At 36.3% G+C, this 19,328-nt stretch overlaps 1 protein-coding gene across 1 annotated transcript in view; it reads left to right on the forward strand.

The window, feature by feature from the left end:
• The window catches only part of SYNE1 (spectrin repeat containing nuclear envelope protein 1), a 259,224-nt gene that overhangs the window by 54,383 nt on the left and 185,513 nt on the right, over positions 1 to 19,328 (forward strand). The window contains exons 29-40 of the mRNA XM_054162702.1: positions 1,173 to 1,340; positions 3,349 to 3,525; positions 5,318 to 5,458; positions 7,295 to 7,455; positions 10,193 to 10,343; positions 13,511 to 13,738; positions 14,310 to 14,408; positions 15,946 to 16,133; positions 16,211 to 16,334; positions 16,675 to 16,841; positions 18,054 to 18,207; positions 18,481 to 19,109. Coding sequence (XP_054018677.1) covers positions 1,173 to 1,340; positions 3,349 to 3,525; positions 5,318 to 5,458; positions 7,295 to 7,455; positions 10,193 to 10,343; positions 13,511 to 13,738; positions 14,310 to 14,408; positions 15,946 to 16,133; positions 16,211 to 16,334; positions 16,675 to 16,841; positions 18,054 to 18,207; positions 18,481 to 19,109 — 2,387 coding nt within the window. The remainder of the gene's footprint in view (positions 1 to 1,172; positions 1,341 to 3,348; positions 3,526 to 5,317; positions 5,459 to 7,294; positions 7,456 to 10,192; positions 10,344 to 13,510; positions 13,739 to 14,309; positions 14,409 to 15,945; positions 16,134 to 16,210; positions 16,335 to 16,674; positions 16,842 to 18,053; positions 18,208 to 18,480; positions 19,110 to 19,328) is intronic.

Here is a 19,328-nt window from a genome sequence, read left to right on the forward strand (position 1 = left end):
AAGAGTTCAGAACAGAGAAGAAATTTAGACTTCAAATTCCATTGTTAATTCTTGTGGAGGCATTGTAGGTGTACCAAGTATATGAAAGTTTAATATATTTATTGAAAATTCTCCAAACTTGCATTGTGTGAAAATGGCCTTTGGAAAGTTGGAGCAGCCAATGTTTTGATTTACAGGTGACTGCAAAAAATCTGAAGATACTGTCTTTTCTTAAGTACTTTTAGTGGTTTTGGTTGGGGGTTTTTTCCCTCTAAAATTCAGAACTAGGGGGAGCACAAATTCACAGAGGTTAAAAAAAAGCAAGAGCTACAATCTAAACTTGCTTTGAATCTAAACCTGTAATTTAAATGGCACTTTATGACATAGTTAAGAGACTGCTTGTTTTTTAGAAGTCTGAATAGTCTTTGCATCTCAGTTTACAGCTTACTGAACAGGTGGATGACACTTTGTTTAAAAAGACTGACACTGGGTATTTCTAGAGCTCAGGAATGTTTTTTGGAGAGTAAAGATTAAACATTTCTGTAACAGGAAGGCAAACCTCTTGAATCTGAATGGCCCGACAGACTGAACATGAACAAGAAAGAAAGAAAGGAAGGAAGGAAGAAAAAGGAAGAAGTTTTTTAGTTCTAGAGTATTTCATGGTTTAAAAGACAGGAACTGTCTGAGGAACAGAGGCTGTACTGAGAGTCAGCTACAAGTAGTTTGCTACTTGGCATATGCATACCATAAAACCAGGGTAACAGAGGATTTTAATATATATGTGTTGTACCAGGGTATTGCTCTAGAAGGTCCAGAAGGTAGCAAGATTTTTTGTGATCTGAGTAGCTCAAGTATTTAGGAATCTGGGTCAGCTTGCAAGGCTGAGGACAGTGTGTATTTTCTAAGTGATAACAATTAAGTTGCTGCCCCAGATCTGGTTTTACCATATGGCAATGTAATAGGGAGTATGTTAAACAAGACTCAAAAACTTGGTCAAATTTTAGGTCTACAGTCACTCTTTCAATGTGAAGTTAAGAGTAATAAGAATGCTGAAGACAAAAATGGTTTAAATTTAGGCAATTTATCATACTTTTTTGAGGAAAGAAAAAAAACAAACCCACAAATACTAATATGCCCTTAAAGTACAGATGTGCCTTTCAACATGAAATATTTAAAGTTATCTGTAATTATAGATTGAAAAGACTCTAGGCACTGTTGGAGACTGTGTCCAGTACAAAGAAGAAGTTAAAAGTGCAATTGAAGAATTAATCAACAACTCTAAAGAAGCCCAAGCAGAGGCTGAAAAGATCCTGGACACAGAAAGCTTATTACAAGCACAGCAACTACTACTACATCATCAGGTAGGGCAATTACTCATTTATTCAATTTAAACATTTTCACAGTATCACCAAGGTTGGAAGAGACCTCAAAGATCATCAAGTCCAACCTGTCGCCACAGACCTCATGACTAGACCATGGCAACAACTGCCATGTCCAATCCCCTCTTGATCACCTCCAGGGATGGTGACTCTACCACCTCCCTGGGCAGCACATTCCAATGACGAACGACTCTCTCGGTGAAGAACTTTCTCCTCACCTCGAGCCTAAACTTCCCCTGGCACAGCTTGAGACTGTGTCCCCTTGTTCTGGTGCCGGTTGCTAGAGAGAAGAAACCAACCCCTTCCTGGCTATAACCACCTTTCAGGTAGTTGTAGAGAGCAATGAGGTCTCCCCCGAGCCTCGTTTTCTCCAGGCTAAACAATCCCAGCTCCCTCAGCCTCTCCTCATAGGGCTTGTGCTCAAGGCCTCTCACCAGCCTTGTTGCCCTTCTCTAGACACGTTCAGGTGTCTCGATGTCCTTCCTAAACTGAGGGGCCCAGAACTGGACACAGTACTCAAGGTTTTTGTTACATCCATTAGCATAACTTTTTATATTTAAACTTGTGAGAGTTTATGAATTGAAACAGTCTTATATGCCCTAGTATTGATGTCTTATGATAAAAAAACCCAAAACAATATATTCAAATGTTAATGTACAAGGATGAGCTTCTTGCTCTACTTTTATTAGCTGTCCTTTATTTCTTATGGGGTTTTTGGGCACAGAACACCTGAAAAACAAGGTTCATGTTCTTAAAATTTTGGGTAAGTGTACTCTTCAAATATGCAGTTTTTCTCTTTTTAACTTTTTTAAGTTTGAGGGTTTTTAAGTTGGGATTTGACCGTGGTAAATTGGACCTGATCCTGGTTTTGGGAATTCTCAACTTCAGCAGCTTTGATGTGGCCCCACCTCTAACTGTTGGAGAGGATGCGTACCTCTAGGTTCATCCCTTCCTCTGGGTAGCTACTGCAGTAACAGATGAGCATCCATTCTATAGAACAGGAGGCTTTTTATGTTCTCATAATAGAAAAGAAATATGTATGGACTACAGAAAGGATAAATCATAGAGCAAGAATCATGGGTTATGAGGCCAAATATGGGAAATTAATTTTGAAACCTGCTGAAAGCTAATAAGAATAAAAACAATTTGCTGTCCATAGTTAGGCATTGTAGAAGCATTTTATATTAACATCAATGTGTGTAAGGTCAGGCGTGTAGTGCCTGATCAGACACTAAGACTGCCATACCTTTGTCCTATGTAAATTCTCTGGTGTTTGTAAAAGCTACTGTATGTGTTAAAGTTCATTTATGTTCTTTCAGTATTCTGCATTCCTTATCTATTATAGGAGAGATAGTAGCAATAGTTAGCTGCTTCTTGAGTTCTCAAACTCTTCTTCTTTTGATACAGAGTTGGTTGAAGTTAAAACAGACTTAGACATGATCCAAAGATACCAAGAGTACAATTGAGCAGGGAGTTGTGACCTTACCTTGCAATGGGTCAGGCATATTGGGAAAGAAGAGGGGATCTAAGGAGTTCCTGACAGTGCATTGAGGAAAGAATTGTGCAACTGAACTGCCCTGTTACTGTTTGTTAATGAATGCTGATACATTGCTTTGATACATCTGAAGCTCCAACCTGTGCTTCAAATAGTGCAGTGCAGACCTCAATGCTTCCAGGCAGTCATGAGGAATGTATGCATGTGTGGCTACCTGCTGCAGTTGCTCAATCATTCTGGCATCTGCTTTCTGAAATAATGTTTTGGATAAATGGCCATACTGTCAGTCTCTCTCTAATTCATATGCCATAAAAAGTGTACACACTTTTTGAACCCTCAGACACAAACTTGATGAGTGCATGAGACTCTCAAGAATGCTGGTGACAGTTATACATTTTTGTTGACTCTCATTGCATACCCCTGCAAAAGCAGAAAGTGTTTTCATTGTGTCAATTTCCTAAAGTCTAATCATTCCTGTTGAATGAAATCTTTCAGCAAAGGACAAGGAGACTCCGTGCAAAGAGGCAACATGTGCAACAGCAGATCTCCCAAGCTAAACAGCTGCAGATTGAAGGTGGGCTGCCTGGCACAATGCAAGAGGATTTACAGAAGTTGGAAGGAACATTGGAGAACATGCAGCAGACTATGGAGAAACGTGAAGAGCAACTGCAGGTGGATTCTTTGCAAGTACAAATAAAAAAACCCATGCTTTTTACATTTAGTATAACCCCCATTTTTTTTTTTTAATGTAAAAGGTCTGAGCTCACTTTCCCACCTCTGAATCCTGTTTCTTGGTTTTTTCATGATCAGTAGTTCCATGAAAACTACCTAAAGCTGCTGGATGCCTTTATTAATAAAAGAAATAGCATTTTGTTTGGAAGTGTTTAGAAGTCCCAAGTACTAAGTCATAATAGATACTTTAATTTGTCCGTGAATTAATTTTTAGATGGGCTGTCTCCCCTGGTTATTAAAGATGACATTGCCCTTGAATAAGGAGTCCTTAGGCTGGATATTAAATTAATAACATCTGATGTTGTATAAAAATATATTACAACTACTGTGTGAAATACATGCAGTCATCCTAAATTTAAAGAAGGAATGAAAAAGTCACAGAGAAATACAGCCTGGTGCAGTCTGTTTGATAACGAATCATTGACTAAACCAGGACTGGAATTTACATATTCTTGCACCCAAATCTGAGATGTCTTTTGTACTCCTCTAAGCAGAATGACAATACAGCTGTCCACTATTCCACATATGTTTAAATTAATTCAAACTATTTACCGTGGTAAAACACAACATTGAAAGTATGATAAGGAGAGCCCAAGTAAGTTCTTAATGTAAAAATCTGTTAATGAAAAGTATATTTTTCTAAAGGATCTCATACATAAGTCTTAACTTGGGCTTTGCTTCAGAATCAGCAACAGAACAGGAGAACAGAATAGAATAGAATAGAATAGAATAGAATAGAATAGAATAGAATAGAATAGAATAGAATTAACCAGGTTGGAAAAGACCTTCGAGATCATCAAGTCCAAGTTACTGCTTTTCTCCATTGATATCTCATTATCATTCTAACTAGAATATACTCTCCTCATATATAGATTCCTCCTTTCCTAGTATATAATTTCCTTCTCTTTTGGAAAGGTGTTTCTGACAAACCTGTATTCAGTGATCCTAAATCACTCTTAGATTTTAGTCTTTCTGTCTGGAAAAGGTACCAAGCTTCTCACAATCATTAGTGTATAATCAGTGATGTAACAGTTTTGTGTATCAATGAAAGCTGATAAAGAAAGGAACTGAAGAAACTAAAGAAATTTTCATCTTACACTTTTCTTTGTTTTAGCTTCTTCTTCATCACCTTTAAAGAAAGAGGTGGTAGCATCAATGTCCCTAGAGGTGTTTAAGAAGAGACTGGATGAGGCACTTGGTGCCATGGTCTAGTTTATTAGATAGGGTTGTGTTATCAGTTGGACTTGATGATCTTGGAGGTCTCTTCCAACCTGGTTGATTCTGTGATTATCAGAAAAGAACAAAAAAATTCCTCAGTGCAAGTTTCTTCTGAGCAGGGATTTTCTAGTACCATTTTACTGTAATCTATTTCATTAGAAAACTTGAAAATCCTTTGATATTTTTGACTACCTGTCACCATAAGCATAATAATGTACTACTTCATACTTCTTATAGCACTTTCAAATATAAGATTTAAATATTGCTGGCACCTTAGAGAACAATGGTTTGGGGTTTTTTTTGCACAGTACAGTATTAATCAGTGAAAATTCAAGGGAAAACTTTTATTTGGTTCAAAGCAATTTTATCTGTAGAGCAAGTGGCATTTCAGGAACACTTGTTTTATGTCAAGTCTTTCTCTTTTTTATGTTTTCAGTAACTTACAATTAAATTCTCTCCTTTAATCTTCTTGTCTTCGTATTCCTGTTTTGGGTTTGTTTGTTTGTTTTTCTAGATCACAGTAAAAAAATGGGAGCAGTTTGAAAGAGATAAAGAAACAGTAGTAAAATATCTCAATCAAGCAAGCTCTGCACTTGAACGTATCTTAAACTTTAGCAGCCTAGAAAGCCTCTCCGCAGAACTGGAGCAGACAAAGGTATTTACTGTGTGAAATACAGGAACTGAGATTGTTCCTGCCCTGTTTGTTAACATACAGTGGGCATATTGCCTTCAGTCTTTGCACGGTTTCCTGTCGTGCTGGTTCAAGTTGCACATATAGGTTAGATACTGCCTAAACTGCCAGTCATATTGGTTATACTATTTGCTTACTGCAATTTCAGGCTGTAAAAGCATGCTGCTTCTCTTTTCTCTCTGTCTCTCTTTTTTCAACCAAAATCATCTGTACCAGGAAGGCTATTACCTCTTTATACATACACAAAATACTAGTTAATATGGTTTCTGATGTAAGTAAAAACTAATTTCATGAAAGTATCTTCAGTTACTCAAAATCTGCATCTGAAATGCATGTATGCATTAAAATGATTTTGAGGACTTCCCATTTTATGCCCAGTAATCTTCTATACTAGTCAGCTAAACAGTGTCAAACACTGGAGTATCAACATCAGTAGAGTGCTCTTTGGCATGGTTATGTGGACTGTGCTAACTATTATTATTCTGTCCCTGAGGTGGAAAAGGAGAGGCTTCTGCAGCACTGATATAAGCCATAAGATGTCACTTACCCTTGATAATGCAAAATTATCCCAGACCATTTTATTTACTAATATAGAAGTAATAGGAGTAATTTGCTTTCCTAAGTGCCACATATTTATTGGAACTTATCTAAACTTCTGTGGTGTGAAAACTGTCTTTGGAAAGTTGGATCAACCAATGCTTTGATTTACAAGTGACTGAAAAAAATTAGAAGTTCCCAACTTCCTTTCAGTACTTTTAGTTTTTGTTTTTTTTCCCTCCTCTAAGGGGGAGCACAAGTTCACAAAGGTGAATAAAAGAAAGTAAGAGCTAAAATCCAAACTTGCTTTGAATCGAAACTCATTATTTAAATGGCACTTTATAATGTAGTTAAGAGACTACTGATTTCTTAGAAGTCTGGATAGTCTTTGCAGCTCAGTTTATTGCTTATTTATAAGGTGGATGAGACTGTTTAAGCAAGGACTGATACTGGGTATTTCTACAGCTCAGGAATGGTTTTTGGACAGTGAAGACTAAACATTTCTGTAACAGGAAACAGAATGGCTTGAATGTGAATGGCCCTGCAAAGTGAATATTTACTGGAAAGAAAGAATGGAAGAAGGAAGGAAGAAAAGAAGTTTCTTAGTTCTAGAATACTTTATAGTTTAAAAGACAGGGACTGTCTGAGGAACAGAGGCTGTACTGAGAGTCAGCTACAAGTAGTTTGCTACTTGCCACATGCATATCATGGTCCGTAAAAAAGGAGTAAACGGAGTGTTTTAATATATTTGTCATTCTGTCACACTGCTTACCCTTTCATGAATCTAATACTAAATTATGCGTATCTTGAGATATGCTCAGCATCCATTGTTCTGATTTATGGCCTTAGTGTTTGTGACAGGAAGTAGTTGCTGAATGAAGTGAGATTAGAATCTACAAGATACAAGATCTCCCTAAAGGGTAAGATTTAAAGATTAAATAAAGATGAATATAATCTTCCACAAATCACACATTTATTGAGGAGCTAGAAAATACATTTTGATTGGTTGAGTTAAAAATTTTTGGACATATAGTTTCCATTCTTATTCAAGCTAGTTTGCTTCAAATGAACATTTGTTAAATGTAACATGAGAATAACTTTATTCAGAGGTTGTTTTTATTTATTTAGGCACTTGGTATATATATATATATATGATACAGACAATATTTCCAACCACAAACAGTAAGGAAAAACACTTTTTGTGTTTTCTGTATACATAGGAAACTCTTAATTGTAGTATTAATGTGTCTTGCATCCTTACAGGAACTTTCTAAACAGACTGAAGCAATGGCAATGCAAGCTGAGAATTTGGTGAAGAATTCTTCTGAGATACAGCTTGGTTCAAAGAACAAGCAGTCCCTTCAGCAACAGGCAAAATCAATCCAAGAACAAGTGAAAAAAGTGGAAGTTACTCTTGAAGAAGAGTACGTTCTTAACAAGTCCTAATATTTATTCTCCACTATAAGATTGTATCAAACCTTGTCGACGTTCGTGTTGCCTCATCAGTTCTGTCATTCACAGCTTGCTGTGGCATAGTAACCAAGTTATATTACCAAATATGTCAATAGACTGTGTGCAAATAAACAATCTTTTTTAATACATAGCTTATCAAAGCACTTAGTTGCATTTAATCTGTCACTTAAGTCCTATTCTTGTGAAGAAGGGAGAATTAAACATATTCTTGAGGTACTAGACTCTTCTAGAAAGAAAAATCTCAGCACAATAACAGCACATTTACCCTATTTGCCACAGTTTTCAGTATTCCACTTTCTCCACAGGAATGTCAAGAAGTGCCTTCATCTTACCTGAATGCCCAGATTTTACTTCGTGGGCGCTATCAAAAGCTGCTTCTGCTGCAAAAAATATATAAAGGCATCTTTTGCTGAATTTTATTTAAAAATCCAAAGTTCAAATTCCAAGAAAATATTAAGTCCTGTATATATTTGTAGCTTTTTGTATTTGTTAAAATTCCGTTTCTTTTCTCGAGTAACTAACTCAGTTACTGAACGCAAGTCACTCAGCTTCAACTTCAGCTGCTGCAGTTCTTATCTATATAGGCATACAATTATATGTATGTATGAACTTAGTATTTTTTTCATATATTAGAGCTAATACACAAATTGCAGCTATATCTGCCAATTCTATGTTGTCTTACTGGTATCACTATGTAGAATAATTTGCTATATAAGTTTAATCAGGTACCACCACTTGCATCTGAATATGAGCAAAGGGCAATACCCACACGATTGGTTTCTTCCCCCTACTGACCATTGTCAGACTGCCAGTTTGGTGCCATTTTCTCCCGGGCGTAAAAGAACAGCTGTAAATCATAATAATTAGCTTGTGCAGCAGCTGTAACTTTCTGACTGTTGGTGGTCTAATATTTTTACATGATACTTTCTCCAGTATGACATACTACAGTGATTTGCAGACAAATTTTACCATATCCTACTGAATACATTACTTTAGACATAATTTTGTCCAATATTGGAGAAAAAACTAGTGTGATGTTTCAGTTCAAGAAATTCTTTCTTCCAACAGTGAATATTCACTTTTTTATAATGTCATCTGTTTTTAAATGAAAGCCATCCTTGGTATCTTCTTTCAATGCAGCTATGAAATAGATTTTAGTCAAATGTATGGATTATACCAAATGTCTGTGGTACTGTGACAGATAATAAATAAATGCCTTCCACAAAACATGCAACTATATACAAGTCTCTATAGTGAACCTACAGAACTTGGTGTGTAAGGCTTACATTTGTGGCTCGTGTCATCAGTAAAAAATCTTGACCGAGCAATTTGAAGTAAAGGTGTTCCAAATATGCACGGTACATACTATGCCAATGAACAGGAAAGAGAAAGAAGTTTGAACAGCTCTCCACAGTCCCCAACAGAGCTAACCTAGCACATCTGTTTTCCAAGGAGCGTGGCTGTATACTGTTGGGGCCACTATTCTTTACAGCCTGTGGCTTTCTTACAATCATAAGGAAGGCGAAGGGGTTTCAGATGTTGGTCCCTTGATTCTGATTTCCAGCTATATTTTCTTAGGCTAGATTTGAATGAAATGTTTTTGCACTTCAATTTCCTACAAATAACTTGGATTTAACATTGTATCAGTGGTTGGCTGTTGACATTGCTAGGTTTTTTTTTTTTCATTGTGAAGATAAGAAAAAATAAGAAAGCCAATTTTTAAATATTCAGAATATATCTTTTCTTAAAGCTTTCTCTTGCTTTAATGATGGAGAGAAAAAAAAAACTTGTTAGAATGGAATAGTTTTTAAGACTATATTTAAAAGGAAAATGTATTTTGGAATTTTGTAATAGACTTTTCCGAGGAAATTTTTGTATTTTCAGTGAAATGGAAAGTGCGTATTTTGCAAACTGTGTAGGGCCTACATTAGCATTGATTTCTTTACAATGATTTTGAAAGAGCAGAAACTTGAATACTGGAAGGGATTATAGTGGGCTTAGGCTTTTTCTTTGTGATAAAAAGTGCTTTGTTTGCTGTCCAAGATCTACGAGAATCGGTCATAATCTGTTGCTTTTTAACATACCTATAATGTATGTTTCAAAGAATATAAATCAACTCTGAGGCAGTTGATTCTTGTCTGTTATTGATTCTTTGGATTGATATGAAAGCATAGCCTCAGAAAATACAAACTTCCTGTAAAATGGGGAGACTGCTGTTATAAAAAACTTAGGTTTAATAAAGCAGTCAAGCATTGGTGAATGCTTGTACATCCACAATATTCTGGTGACTAAATGACTAACATCTATGCTCTATGCACTCAGTTATCTCACTTCTTAGAAATATATGATATAATCATTCTTCCATATTTCATAGAAATCATATTTGCATTACTTTTCCTTTATCTTCTTGATGTAAAATGATTCTTGGCATACAGCTGACTAATGAAACTGTACTGTTTCACATCTCAATGTCCCCACTGTGACTAATATAATTGTTTGAATTTGGGTGTACAGTCCAAGTGAGAACCAAGGTTTAATTTAGGTATACAGCTTGGTCCTCTGAACTCAAGAGTTTTGAAAATGACCCTCATATAGACTAAATAAGTTACATTTTTATTCTAGAAAGAATATGGGCAGGCTCATGATATTAAACTGTTTATTCTTTTTAATTAATTTGGTTAATTTTAGTATTAAAAGCATGGAAATGGTGAAAAACAAGTGGGATCAATTTGGCAATAATTTTGAAGCTTTGTACCTCTGGATAGCTGAACAAGAAAAAGAACTGAAAACTTTGGAAACATCATCATCTCCTTTGGACATACAGATCAGCCAAATCAAGGTGATTAGTTCTTGTTATGTTTAGCACTAAAAGACTATTTATCTGTCATTTTACAAGAGGCCAAATGGAAGAACAGATATTTTATGTTTCAGAACTACCATGATGTGATGATGTCATACTTTGTACATGAATATACCAAGTAGTAAGGATTTTATATAAACTAAAGGAAAATTCTCATAGGCTGCCTCTTTTTTTTTTTTCTTTTTTTTTTTTTAAAGTGTTTAGTTTATATGTATGGAGCCTTTGTGTGTATGGCTAAAAATACTATTTAATTTATATTTACTTTTTGAGTAATCTTAACCAGTGTTTGAAATAGCCACATAAATACAAGGTAGATAAAGCTTTTCTATTTTACAACACTTACCGGCTAGTGGATGTAGAACTTGTTTTAAATCTTGCAAGCTAAAGTTCTAAAATTATTTATGTACTTTTATGCTAAAAAAATAAAGAAATTATTGCTCTTGGTAGCTTGCAAATATACCTACTATTTATTGCTATTGTATTTATATTGTCTTAAAGTCTGCATACATTCTAGTAGATACAATACATAGTGGTTTAGGCTCTTATTGCTAACTGAGGTGCATATTGTCTCCAAGAATTGCATTTCAAGGGCTGACTTCATATCCTCCCACAAATAAAAATGTACCTTTTCTGAGACTACATGTTTCTGAGAGGACAGAGTGTTTCAATATGCAGTGCTTACTGACATTTTCTGTGACCTACTTGCTCTTCAGAAAGTGCACAGGTGTGCAGCTGCTTCCAAACATGGTCCAGACTGACGCTAAATATTTCCAAAGGATCACAAATTCACATACATCAAATAAATACAATCTTGATTTCATCACTGATGAATAAAGCAATGCTTGCATTCTTGATTCATCGTTACAGCAATTAAAAAACAGTTTCCTTGTGAAATACCACGTATGCACTTATACCCCTGGCGTACATTGTCATGTCATGCTTTTCAGTAGTTAGTGGACAGGATTCCTTTGTTAAGACAGAAAATAAGTGCAGCAAATGGCATTACGGTGTGACAGTTCTTGTCTAAATGGAGCCTACTTAAGCCCTACTAGCCCATTCAAGCCAGTTTCCCAGAAATGCTATATATGCTGATGAGCAGTAATTTTTATATGGCATTGCAACTTTCTGAAAATTCCACCATAATTCTTCCTCATTAAAATATCATCAAAGAAGGAAAATAGTGAGCAGGAAATGCTTAGAAATCTCTTGAGTAAACAGATGTAAAGCAGAGAAAACATGCCAGATAAAAGCTGGAGTACATCGTTGTAACTCAGGTGAACAAATGAGCTTTATGAACTGTGACACATGAAATGAGTCCTCTGACCTCTGGTGCATGGACGTAGGTAGAGGTCTTCAGCAGCACTGCCTTGTGCCTGATTTTGGAGAATTTTGTGGGGATTTTTTTGTAAGTTTCCTGTGCTGCTCTGTGTCACAATGCCAATCAGCATACTTAGCTCATAATTTCCAGGACAACATATTAGTAAGGGATATTGCAGCATGAGGCAGATTAATAAAAAGTAGCGTGTTCCCTGCTATCTTTGGGTGAACCTGGGGTCAGCTCAATGTAATTATCGTACACAGCAATATTCTACTTTTGGTGACATAGTTTGCAAAACCCCAGTGACTTCAGCAGAGCCAGATTTTCACCCACACATTTCTCAAAAATTCCTGGTGGAACAGAATGACAGTTATCACAAGTAGTTACCATTGGTGGCAGACTCAGTGAGAGTTTGAAGGCCTCAATTATCCACCTTCTTTTATGTAAGAGCACATTTAACAGAAAAGCGTGGGAGTGAAAAAACACTGCCTCATTTGTATCTGCTGCATTGTTAGATAATTTCAGCTTCAGGGCTGCAAATCCAGTATTTTTTCCTCAGCACTGTATTCTCATGCAAAAAAGGTTTTTTTATAATCCAAATTAATTCAGAATATATTGCATAAAAAGATACTATAAATGCTTACAGCATCACATTTTCTTCTGTACCATCAGCCTGCTAATTCTAGACTGTTGCAGTAAGCCACTCCTGAGCTTTATAATGGCAAGAAGAGATACCATATTTTTATTCACAATTGTAGCAGAAGGTAGGCACTTTCTATGTTTTTGAGAGCGCATTGTCAGGAAAGTTTTCATCGGCATGTTTATCGTGTTGCTGTTGCCTATTTCAGTTTCAAAGAGCACTCTTGGCTTTTTCAGTTCTCTCCCAATGAGTGAGTCTCACTACTTTTGAGAAGAAGCTCCTTGCACATGCTACATCAGCAGAAAATAATTCTGTTTGGGACAAAAAATGTCTTATTTCCAAGTTCAGTGATGCTTACTGGATAAATAGCCACTGCATAGGAAACACCATAAGTTTCTATCTTGGATGTTGTACATTTTCAGGTTTGCTTCCAATTTGCAATAAAAGCAGGCACAAAACAATGCTTGTCAGCTGCTCTCCTGCAGCTGATGCAATGTAAAACCAGTGCTAGTTTGTCTTTACGCATTTACTAGTTGACATACAAGACAGCTGAAAAGTACCAAAGGCCATTATCACTCTTTTTTCATGGTTTCTTGTTTATACTCTAATGGGGTTCTTTATTTAATCCTTTATCTGAGGGCACATTCATCCTACCTCATCATCTAATTTAATTTATTTTTTATTATACAATAGAGTTTTAAATTAGAAGATTAAACACTCTTTATTGGTTTTCAAATCATAACCTGCTTTATTTTGTGAGTGCTTGCAAATTTGCTAAACAATCAACTGTTAGACTTCAGCTTCTGAATGATATTGGCTTCAACTTTTTTTTTGTCTTTTATTTATTTTGAATCTTTAAGAGAATTGTGTATTAATTTGAAATAAGAGATGGTAAAATATGAACCACCTTGTCTGCTTACAAAAATACTCACTTCAGCCAATTCTAATTGTTTTTCATAGACAATTTATTTAAAGCAGACTATTTTTCAAACTTTTTTCTAGTACTAATTTCACACAGAAATTGCAGGGCATATTGAAGAGCTTGCAACTATTTCTTTCAAGAGATCAATGAACTCTCCTCTTAGTTACTTATTTAACAAATAATATTGGTAACTCAGAATGAAGTGGAAAATATTATTCAGATAATTAAAAAAAAAAGTGTTTATTTGCTATTACTTTACATTTTAGGTTATTAATAAAGAAATAGATGGTAAAATAACTGGAATCTCAAAACTAGAGGATGAAGCCAAGTCTTTTTCCAAGTTTATTACCTCTGGAGAATGTGCACGTATTAAAGCCAAACTGACTCAAGTCAAAAGGTATTGGGAAGAGCTAAGAGACCATGCTCAGAGACTGGAAGGAACAATCACAGGGAATGTATCAGCACAGCAGAAATATGAAGAAAGCCTTAAGCAGGTAGACAATGTAAAATTTAATGGATTGTTTGCAGCAATATATAGAATTACTCTTTCTTTTCCCAAAACTGAATATAAAAGGCATATTATAGTAGGATGGACTAGAATATACGAGCAGATTTTTAAGATAATTACAAGATCTCTGTACATAAATTTGTGCTTTGAAAAGAAGGCTCAGGAAGGCACTGAATTATATACATGCTCAATAAATTGTGCTGTCTTTTGGAAAACCAAAGTCATTCTCTTGGATATTGCAGTAATAAACCACAACTATGCCTCTTATAAACACTTCTTGTAAACCCATCTTGGATCATTAGTAGGTCATAAGGAAAAAAAATAATACTGTCAGTACTGTCCATACCCCCACACCCTCTCACACCCCAATCACAAGGAGCTGAGCATGGTTAGCATCTTTTAACTTGAAAAGACACTCAGCACTACAAAAGCTTAGGATATAATATTCTATTAATATTTAAGTATTAAACACTTAAGTCTTTAAAAGATGTCATTTAAACCATTATTTATATATTTTCTGCAAGTTTTAGACTCTCTGGTTTGCCTTTTCTTGATAGGTGCAGCAGGCAGTGTCTGAATTTGAAGCTAAGCTAACCGAGCCTCTCACATCATGCTCTTCAGCAGCAGCAACTTACACAGCCCTTCAGGATTTCACGGTGAGCATGTGGCCAGGAATTCCTGCCACAGAGTCCAGGGAAATGGTGCCACACGGACCTCCTCAGGGAAATGCCAGTACCCTCTGGACCAGGGGCTGGTGCCACACAGCCCAAGGTGGAGACAGGAGAAGGCCCTGGCTGCTTATTGTGGTGGGCAGCCCCAGGGAAGGTTTAAGCAGGACTCCTTAGATAATTTGTCACAATATTTCAGACAGGCTTGTAAAGTTTTTCCCCACTGTAGAGAAAGGAAGACCTAAAAGGATGGATTATTCCTTCAGGTTCTTGTTTAATATTGTATGCACCCAAAAACATTATTAAAATGAAAAAATAAAATCATATCTGTTAGACCTTTTTCCTCAGAGATTTTAATGAATCTTGGATGTTGGTATAGAGAACTCTGTTATTATTTTAAAAAGTAAATCTCATTGGAAGTAGTTTTTTGCGGAGGGGAATGCAAAGAGTGAACAGAGTTTGAACTGACATCTTTTTATCTAAGAATATATTGTAAAATCTTTTAGTCATACTGTTCTTGCAGTATGCTACATAGAATGTCTTCTGAGGTTAGAGTTATCTAATTCCAAAGGCCATATGGAAGGAAGACCTGGCCTGTTTGTTAAAAAACAAAGCCTGACACTTGTTGAGGAAATATATTTCACATATGGAGAGTCTGTTTTGATAGCACATGTAACCATTATTTGTATTGGCTTTTAAACATTAAGAATAGGCTGATTATACTACTGTAAACTCTTGTCCTGCCTACAGGATTGTGATGATCCAATGCTTTAATTTTATTTTTTTTTAATTATAATTTAAACATCAGTGGCTTGTTGCTGTATAATTCATATTTCCTCCTCTACATGATTTCTTTCACAACTGTAATTAAAACCATTACTACTCTTGTTATTATTGTACACCTATGAGTAGGAACTTTAGTGGTCTGAGATTTATTTAATTTTGTGTTTTTCTAACATATTGTACCACATGTCAATGATTTTCAAATGAAGAAGTTTCCTAGCTCTCTAGAAATGCCATATTGGAAAGACTAGTCAACATAAGATGCCATTTCTATGAAAAAGACCCTAAGCTAATGCTGATAGAAGTTTGCAGTAACTATTCCCTACCTCTCCCATGTCATGACCTGAGCTGCAAGTCTGGCAGTCCTGTCATGTCAAAGAGTGAGCTTTCGTATTTACTGTATATGCATAAATTAGAGCAAGTCTTAGATGTTAGTGAGTTTGTGGTTTGTGCTATATGATCAGGCTGTGTCACTCATTCAGATCTGACTCTTTTGTTGATGTTTTTCTTTAATTTTCTTTTTAAGAAAGTCTTTCCCCACTGCAGGCTGGTTGAATGATATGCTTGGGACATGTATCTTGGGATTGTTCTGAGCAAAATGTAAGCTATGAAATGACTTCATAATCTGGTGGATGTATCATTGCTTTAAACTTTGAATAGAAGTACAGACTTCTCTACACCCTCATTGCCATAATTCTGTTGTTTATATATACTACTTCTGTTTCTTTGACATTTTCGTTAGGACCTTTGTCATACTGTGGAAAAACTGAGCAACACACTGGCCTCTCTCTCAACCTGTGCTCGAAAGGTTACCAACAAAGAAAAAGCTGCTCAAGAGGTCACAACATTACAGCAGAAATATGAAAAAGTGCTAGAAAATGCTAAAGAGAAACAGACCTTATTAGAGACTCTCCTGGCTCAGTGGCAGAAGTAAGTAGACTCACACTGGTAGTCATTGTGTGAGACCAAGGGGAAGACTTCGGTTAACTACGTTGTGATTTTGTTAGGCAGGAGAAGCAGTTGTCTGCCTTCCTGACCTGGTTGGAGGGATGTGAAGCTACAGCCAGGCCTTCAGAGGAGTATGTTTCTCCTGACAGAGTTAAACTGGAAGGTGAACTGCAATCACTGCAGGTATGTTTCAACTGAAAGATTGTCCCCCTGTATTTCCCAATTTGTGTCTGTGTCTCTTGAAGGATGGACTCATTCAATTATAGTCCTCATTTGATTCTGGGCTTTGGAAAGGTCCTAGGGAAGTATTAAATTGTCACTGTATGAGATTTAGCTCTCTGGGAGGTGTTGAGTTCCTGCTTGTCCTAATGGACTTCAGTTCCTCCAAGAATTTGTCTGTGCTCATTCAGTTGCCTCAAAGTAGCATACGGGAAACCTGTAACAGATTTTTTATTGGTTTTGTTATTTTGCAAAATATGATGTCACACTTGATTGCAAGGCGTATATTCTATTGTTTTTCCAGGATTTGAAAGCAGATATTGAGTCTCATACTTCAGTCTATGCAAGCCTATTACATTTAAATGAGTCACTATTGCCAACAGCTTCTGAAAAGTGTGTGGAAATGATGAAAGAAAAATTTGAAGAGCTGGATGAGAGGTGGAAAACTTTACCACAAACTGTTGACAAAAGGTGTGTGCTTCAGAATGGTTTTCACATGTTAAATGAGAGTGACCATTATTCAGATGAGGAACCCCAGCTCTGAAACAGTTTTTTACAGTAAGGTTTCAGCTTCCTGTTAAAACCTGATCTCCCAGGAATAGGATGTGGGGAATCCCACAGATTTATCATCCTGTCTTCTTGGCATAATCTTTTCCAATGTTTTTGATAAAAGAGTTCTGCTTGAAGAAGTGTGGGGCTGGAAATGAAGATAATACTGCATTTTCTCAGTTACTTGCAAAATCTGTAATACCTGTGCTGTATTTCTTTAGTTGTACACTTTAACTTGTGAAAAACCACACTATTATCTTTGAAATTTTCATTTGCCAGAAATGCTATAAATGCTCAGTTGATAGGCTGTTGGCTCATGTCAGGCTCAGGAAAACTGCCTCCTCCTGCAAACCTGTGTTACCACATATCTAGAATTCAGTTGTTTTGGTGATTAAAATATTTATTTTACTATCTGTAAAGGAGCTTAATTAATAGACCCTAGTCAGTGATGTGGTTTCCTAGGTGCATTATCAATATGTTTATTTTACAATATAATGATCTTCTACATTGCATTTCACATTAAAAATTATACAGACAAATTTCTAAGGGAAATGGGAAGGTAAATGACAAAACCTTTTTAAGGTGAAGGTTTAAAAGCTTGGTTCTGCTGGGTGCCTAGTACTCCTCTGGATGCATTTCTCCTTTCAGTCATGTTCCTCTGAGAAGATTTGACCCTCACTTATTTCAGTGAAAGTTGAGCATACAGTTACTCACCTCTTGCCTAAATGAATAAGCCACTCACCTTACAGGCAGTGTTGCAGGTGATAGGGCAAACAGAATTGCTACATCTGATAACTGAAGATTAGGTTCTATCAATATCAGCCTCTTTGCTAGACCGTGTCTGTGAAGAAAAGTTGAAGAACATTACTTAATTGATTATGACACTTCTAATTGCTGATATGAATAAAACAGTGGAAACAGGAAAGAGGCAAACTGGTGCTTTCAAATATTATGTTATTCTCCAGTTAAAACATCAACACAGCAGTCATGACACTTGTAACATAAGTTAACATTCTCTTCTTTCCTTCCACCTGGCATTGATTTTAATGCTGTCTCCAGTTAGCTGTGATTTTGATTATGGGTAGTGATTAATTTACATCAAGTGCATTCATATTTACATCTGCCATCCTATAGGATCAACTTCCTTCAGTCTCTTGTTGCTGAGCATGGGCAGTTTGATGAACTCCTGCTCAGGTTTTCAGACTGGATTAAGCAGTTTCTTGCTGAACTACAAGCCACTTCAGAGATAAACACAGATGATCAACAACTAGCTGCATCTCACAATAAGGTAAACTTTTGGATGTAAGTATTAAAGACAGAAAAATTGTACAGTGCAGTCAGCTAAATACTCATCTAAGACTAATATGAGGAGTATTATTTGTTTGAAAATCAATACACTGTTGCAGTCACATGCAGATTTTAAGCAAAGTTATAACATTGAGGTGTTCTGACTGAAAATCCTTCAGTAGTACTTGTTTTGGTCATAATTTTAGTACTAAAATGTTTTCTGAGCTTTTGATAGGAATAGTAAACCTAGTCCTATTTTCTTTCTTTCTCATAGAGCCACTCAATGGAAGTCCAAAGTAAGAAGCAGCAATTACAAAGTCTGAAGGAACATGTAGATAAATTGTGTTCTTTCAGCTGCCCAGAGGACCAGCAGACATTGATGGGAAAGACTGAAGATTGCTTTCAGATCTTCCAGGAGGCAAGTCAAATAATTAGCCAAAGACAAGAGGCTCTAGATCAGCTGAGGGTATTCTTGGACTTTCATAGTGCTTCATCAGGAGTGCTCCACCAGTTGAGGCAGACGGTGGAAAAAACAGGAAATATGGATAAAGCTAAATCTGAGCTTCTGGAGAAGGAACTCAATGATGTCATTCAAGAGCTTAACAAGCTGGAATCTATTGCCATCAGTTTGGATGGTTCCCTTACTAAGGCCCAGTATCACCTGAAACATAGCAATTCTGAGCAGCGGACCTCCTGCAGGGCTGTGGTGGATAATCTATACTTAGAACTGGAGGCAGTTCAAAACCTACTGGGAACCAAACAAAGTGAGGCACAAGCCCTTGGAGCATTGCGAAGATCTTTCATGGAACGTACAGAGCAGCTGCTGAAGAGTTTTGAAGACACTGAGGAAAAAGCTGACAAGGAGGGTCTGAAGGAGACAACACTACAAGCCCTCCAGCAAAGGTAGAAAAAAATAATTAATCCTAATACTGGCATTTCATGATTTGCTTTCAATCTCTAGACATTTTTTGATGCATTGGAGGCATATGAGTTTCTGCCCGAGTACCTTGTTTTGTTCTAAACATATATATATATATATATATATAAATTTTGTAAGTAAATTAGCTGTTTGGGTGGAGAAACGTGGGCAGAACCTGGACTACTCTTTTATATTGAAAGGTC

The sequence above is a fragment of the Dryobates pubescens genome, chromosome 6 (assembly GCF_014839835.1).
Source record: "Dryobates pubescens isolate bDryPub1 chromosome 6, bDryPub1.pri, whole genome shotgun sequence".
NCBI classification, from domain to species: domain Eukaryota; kingdom Metazoa; phylum Chordata; class Aves; order Piciformes; family Picidae; genus Dryobates; species Dryobates pubescens.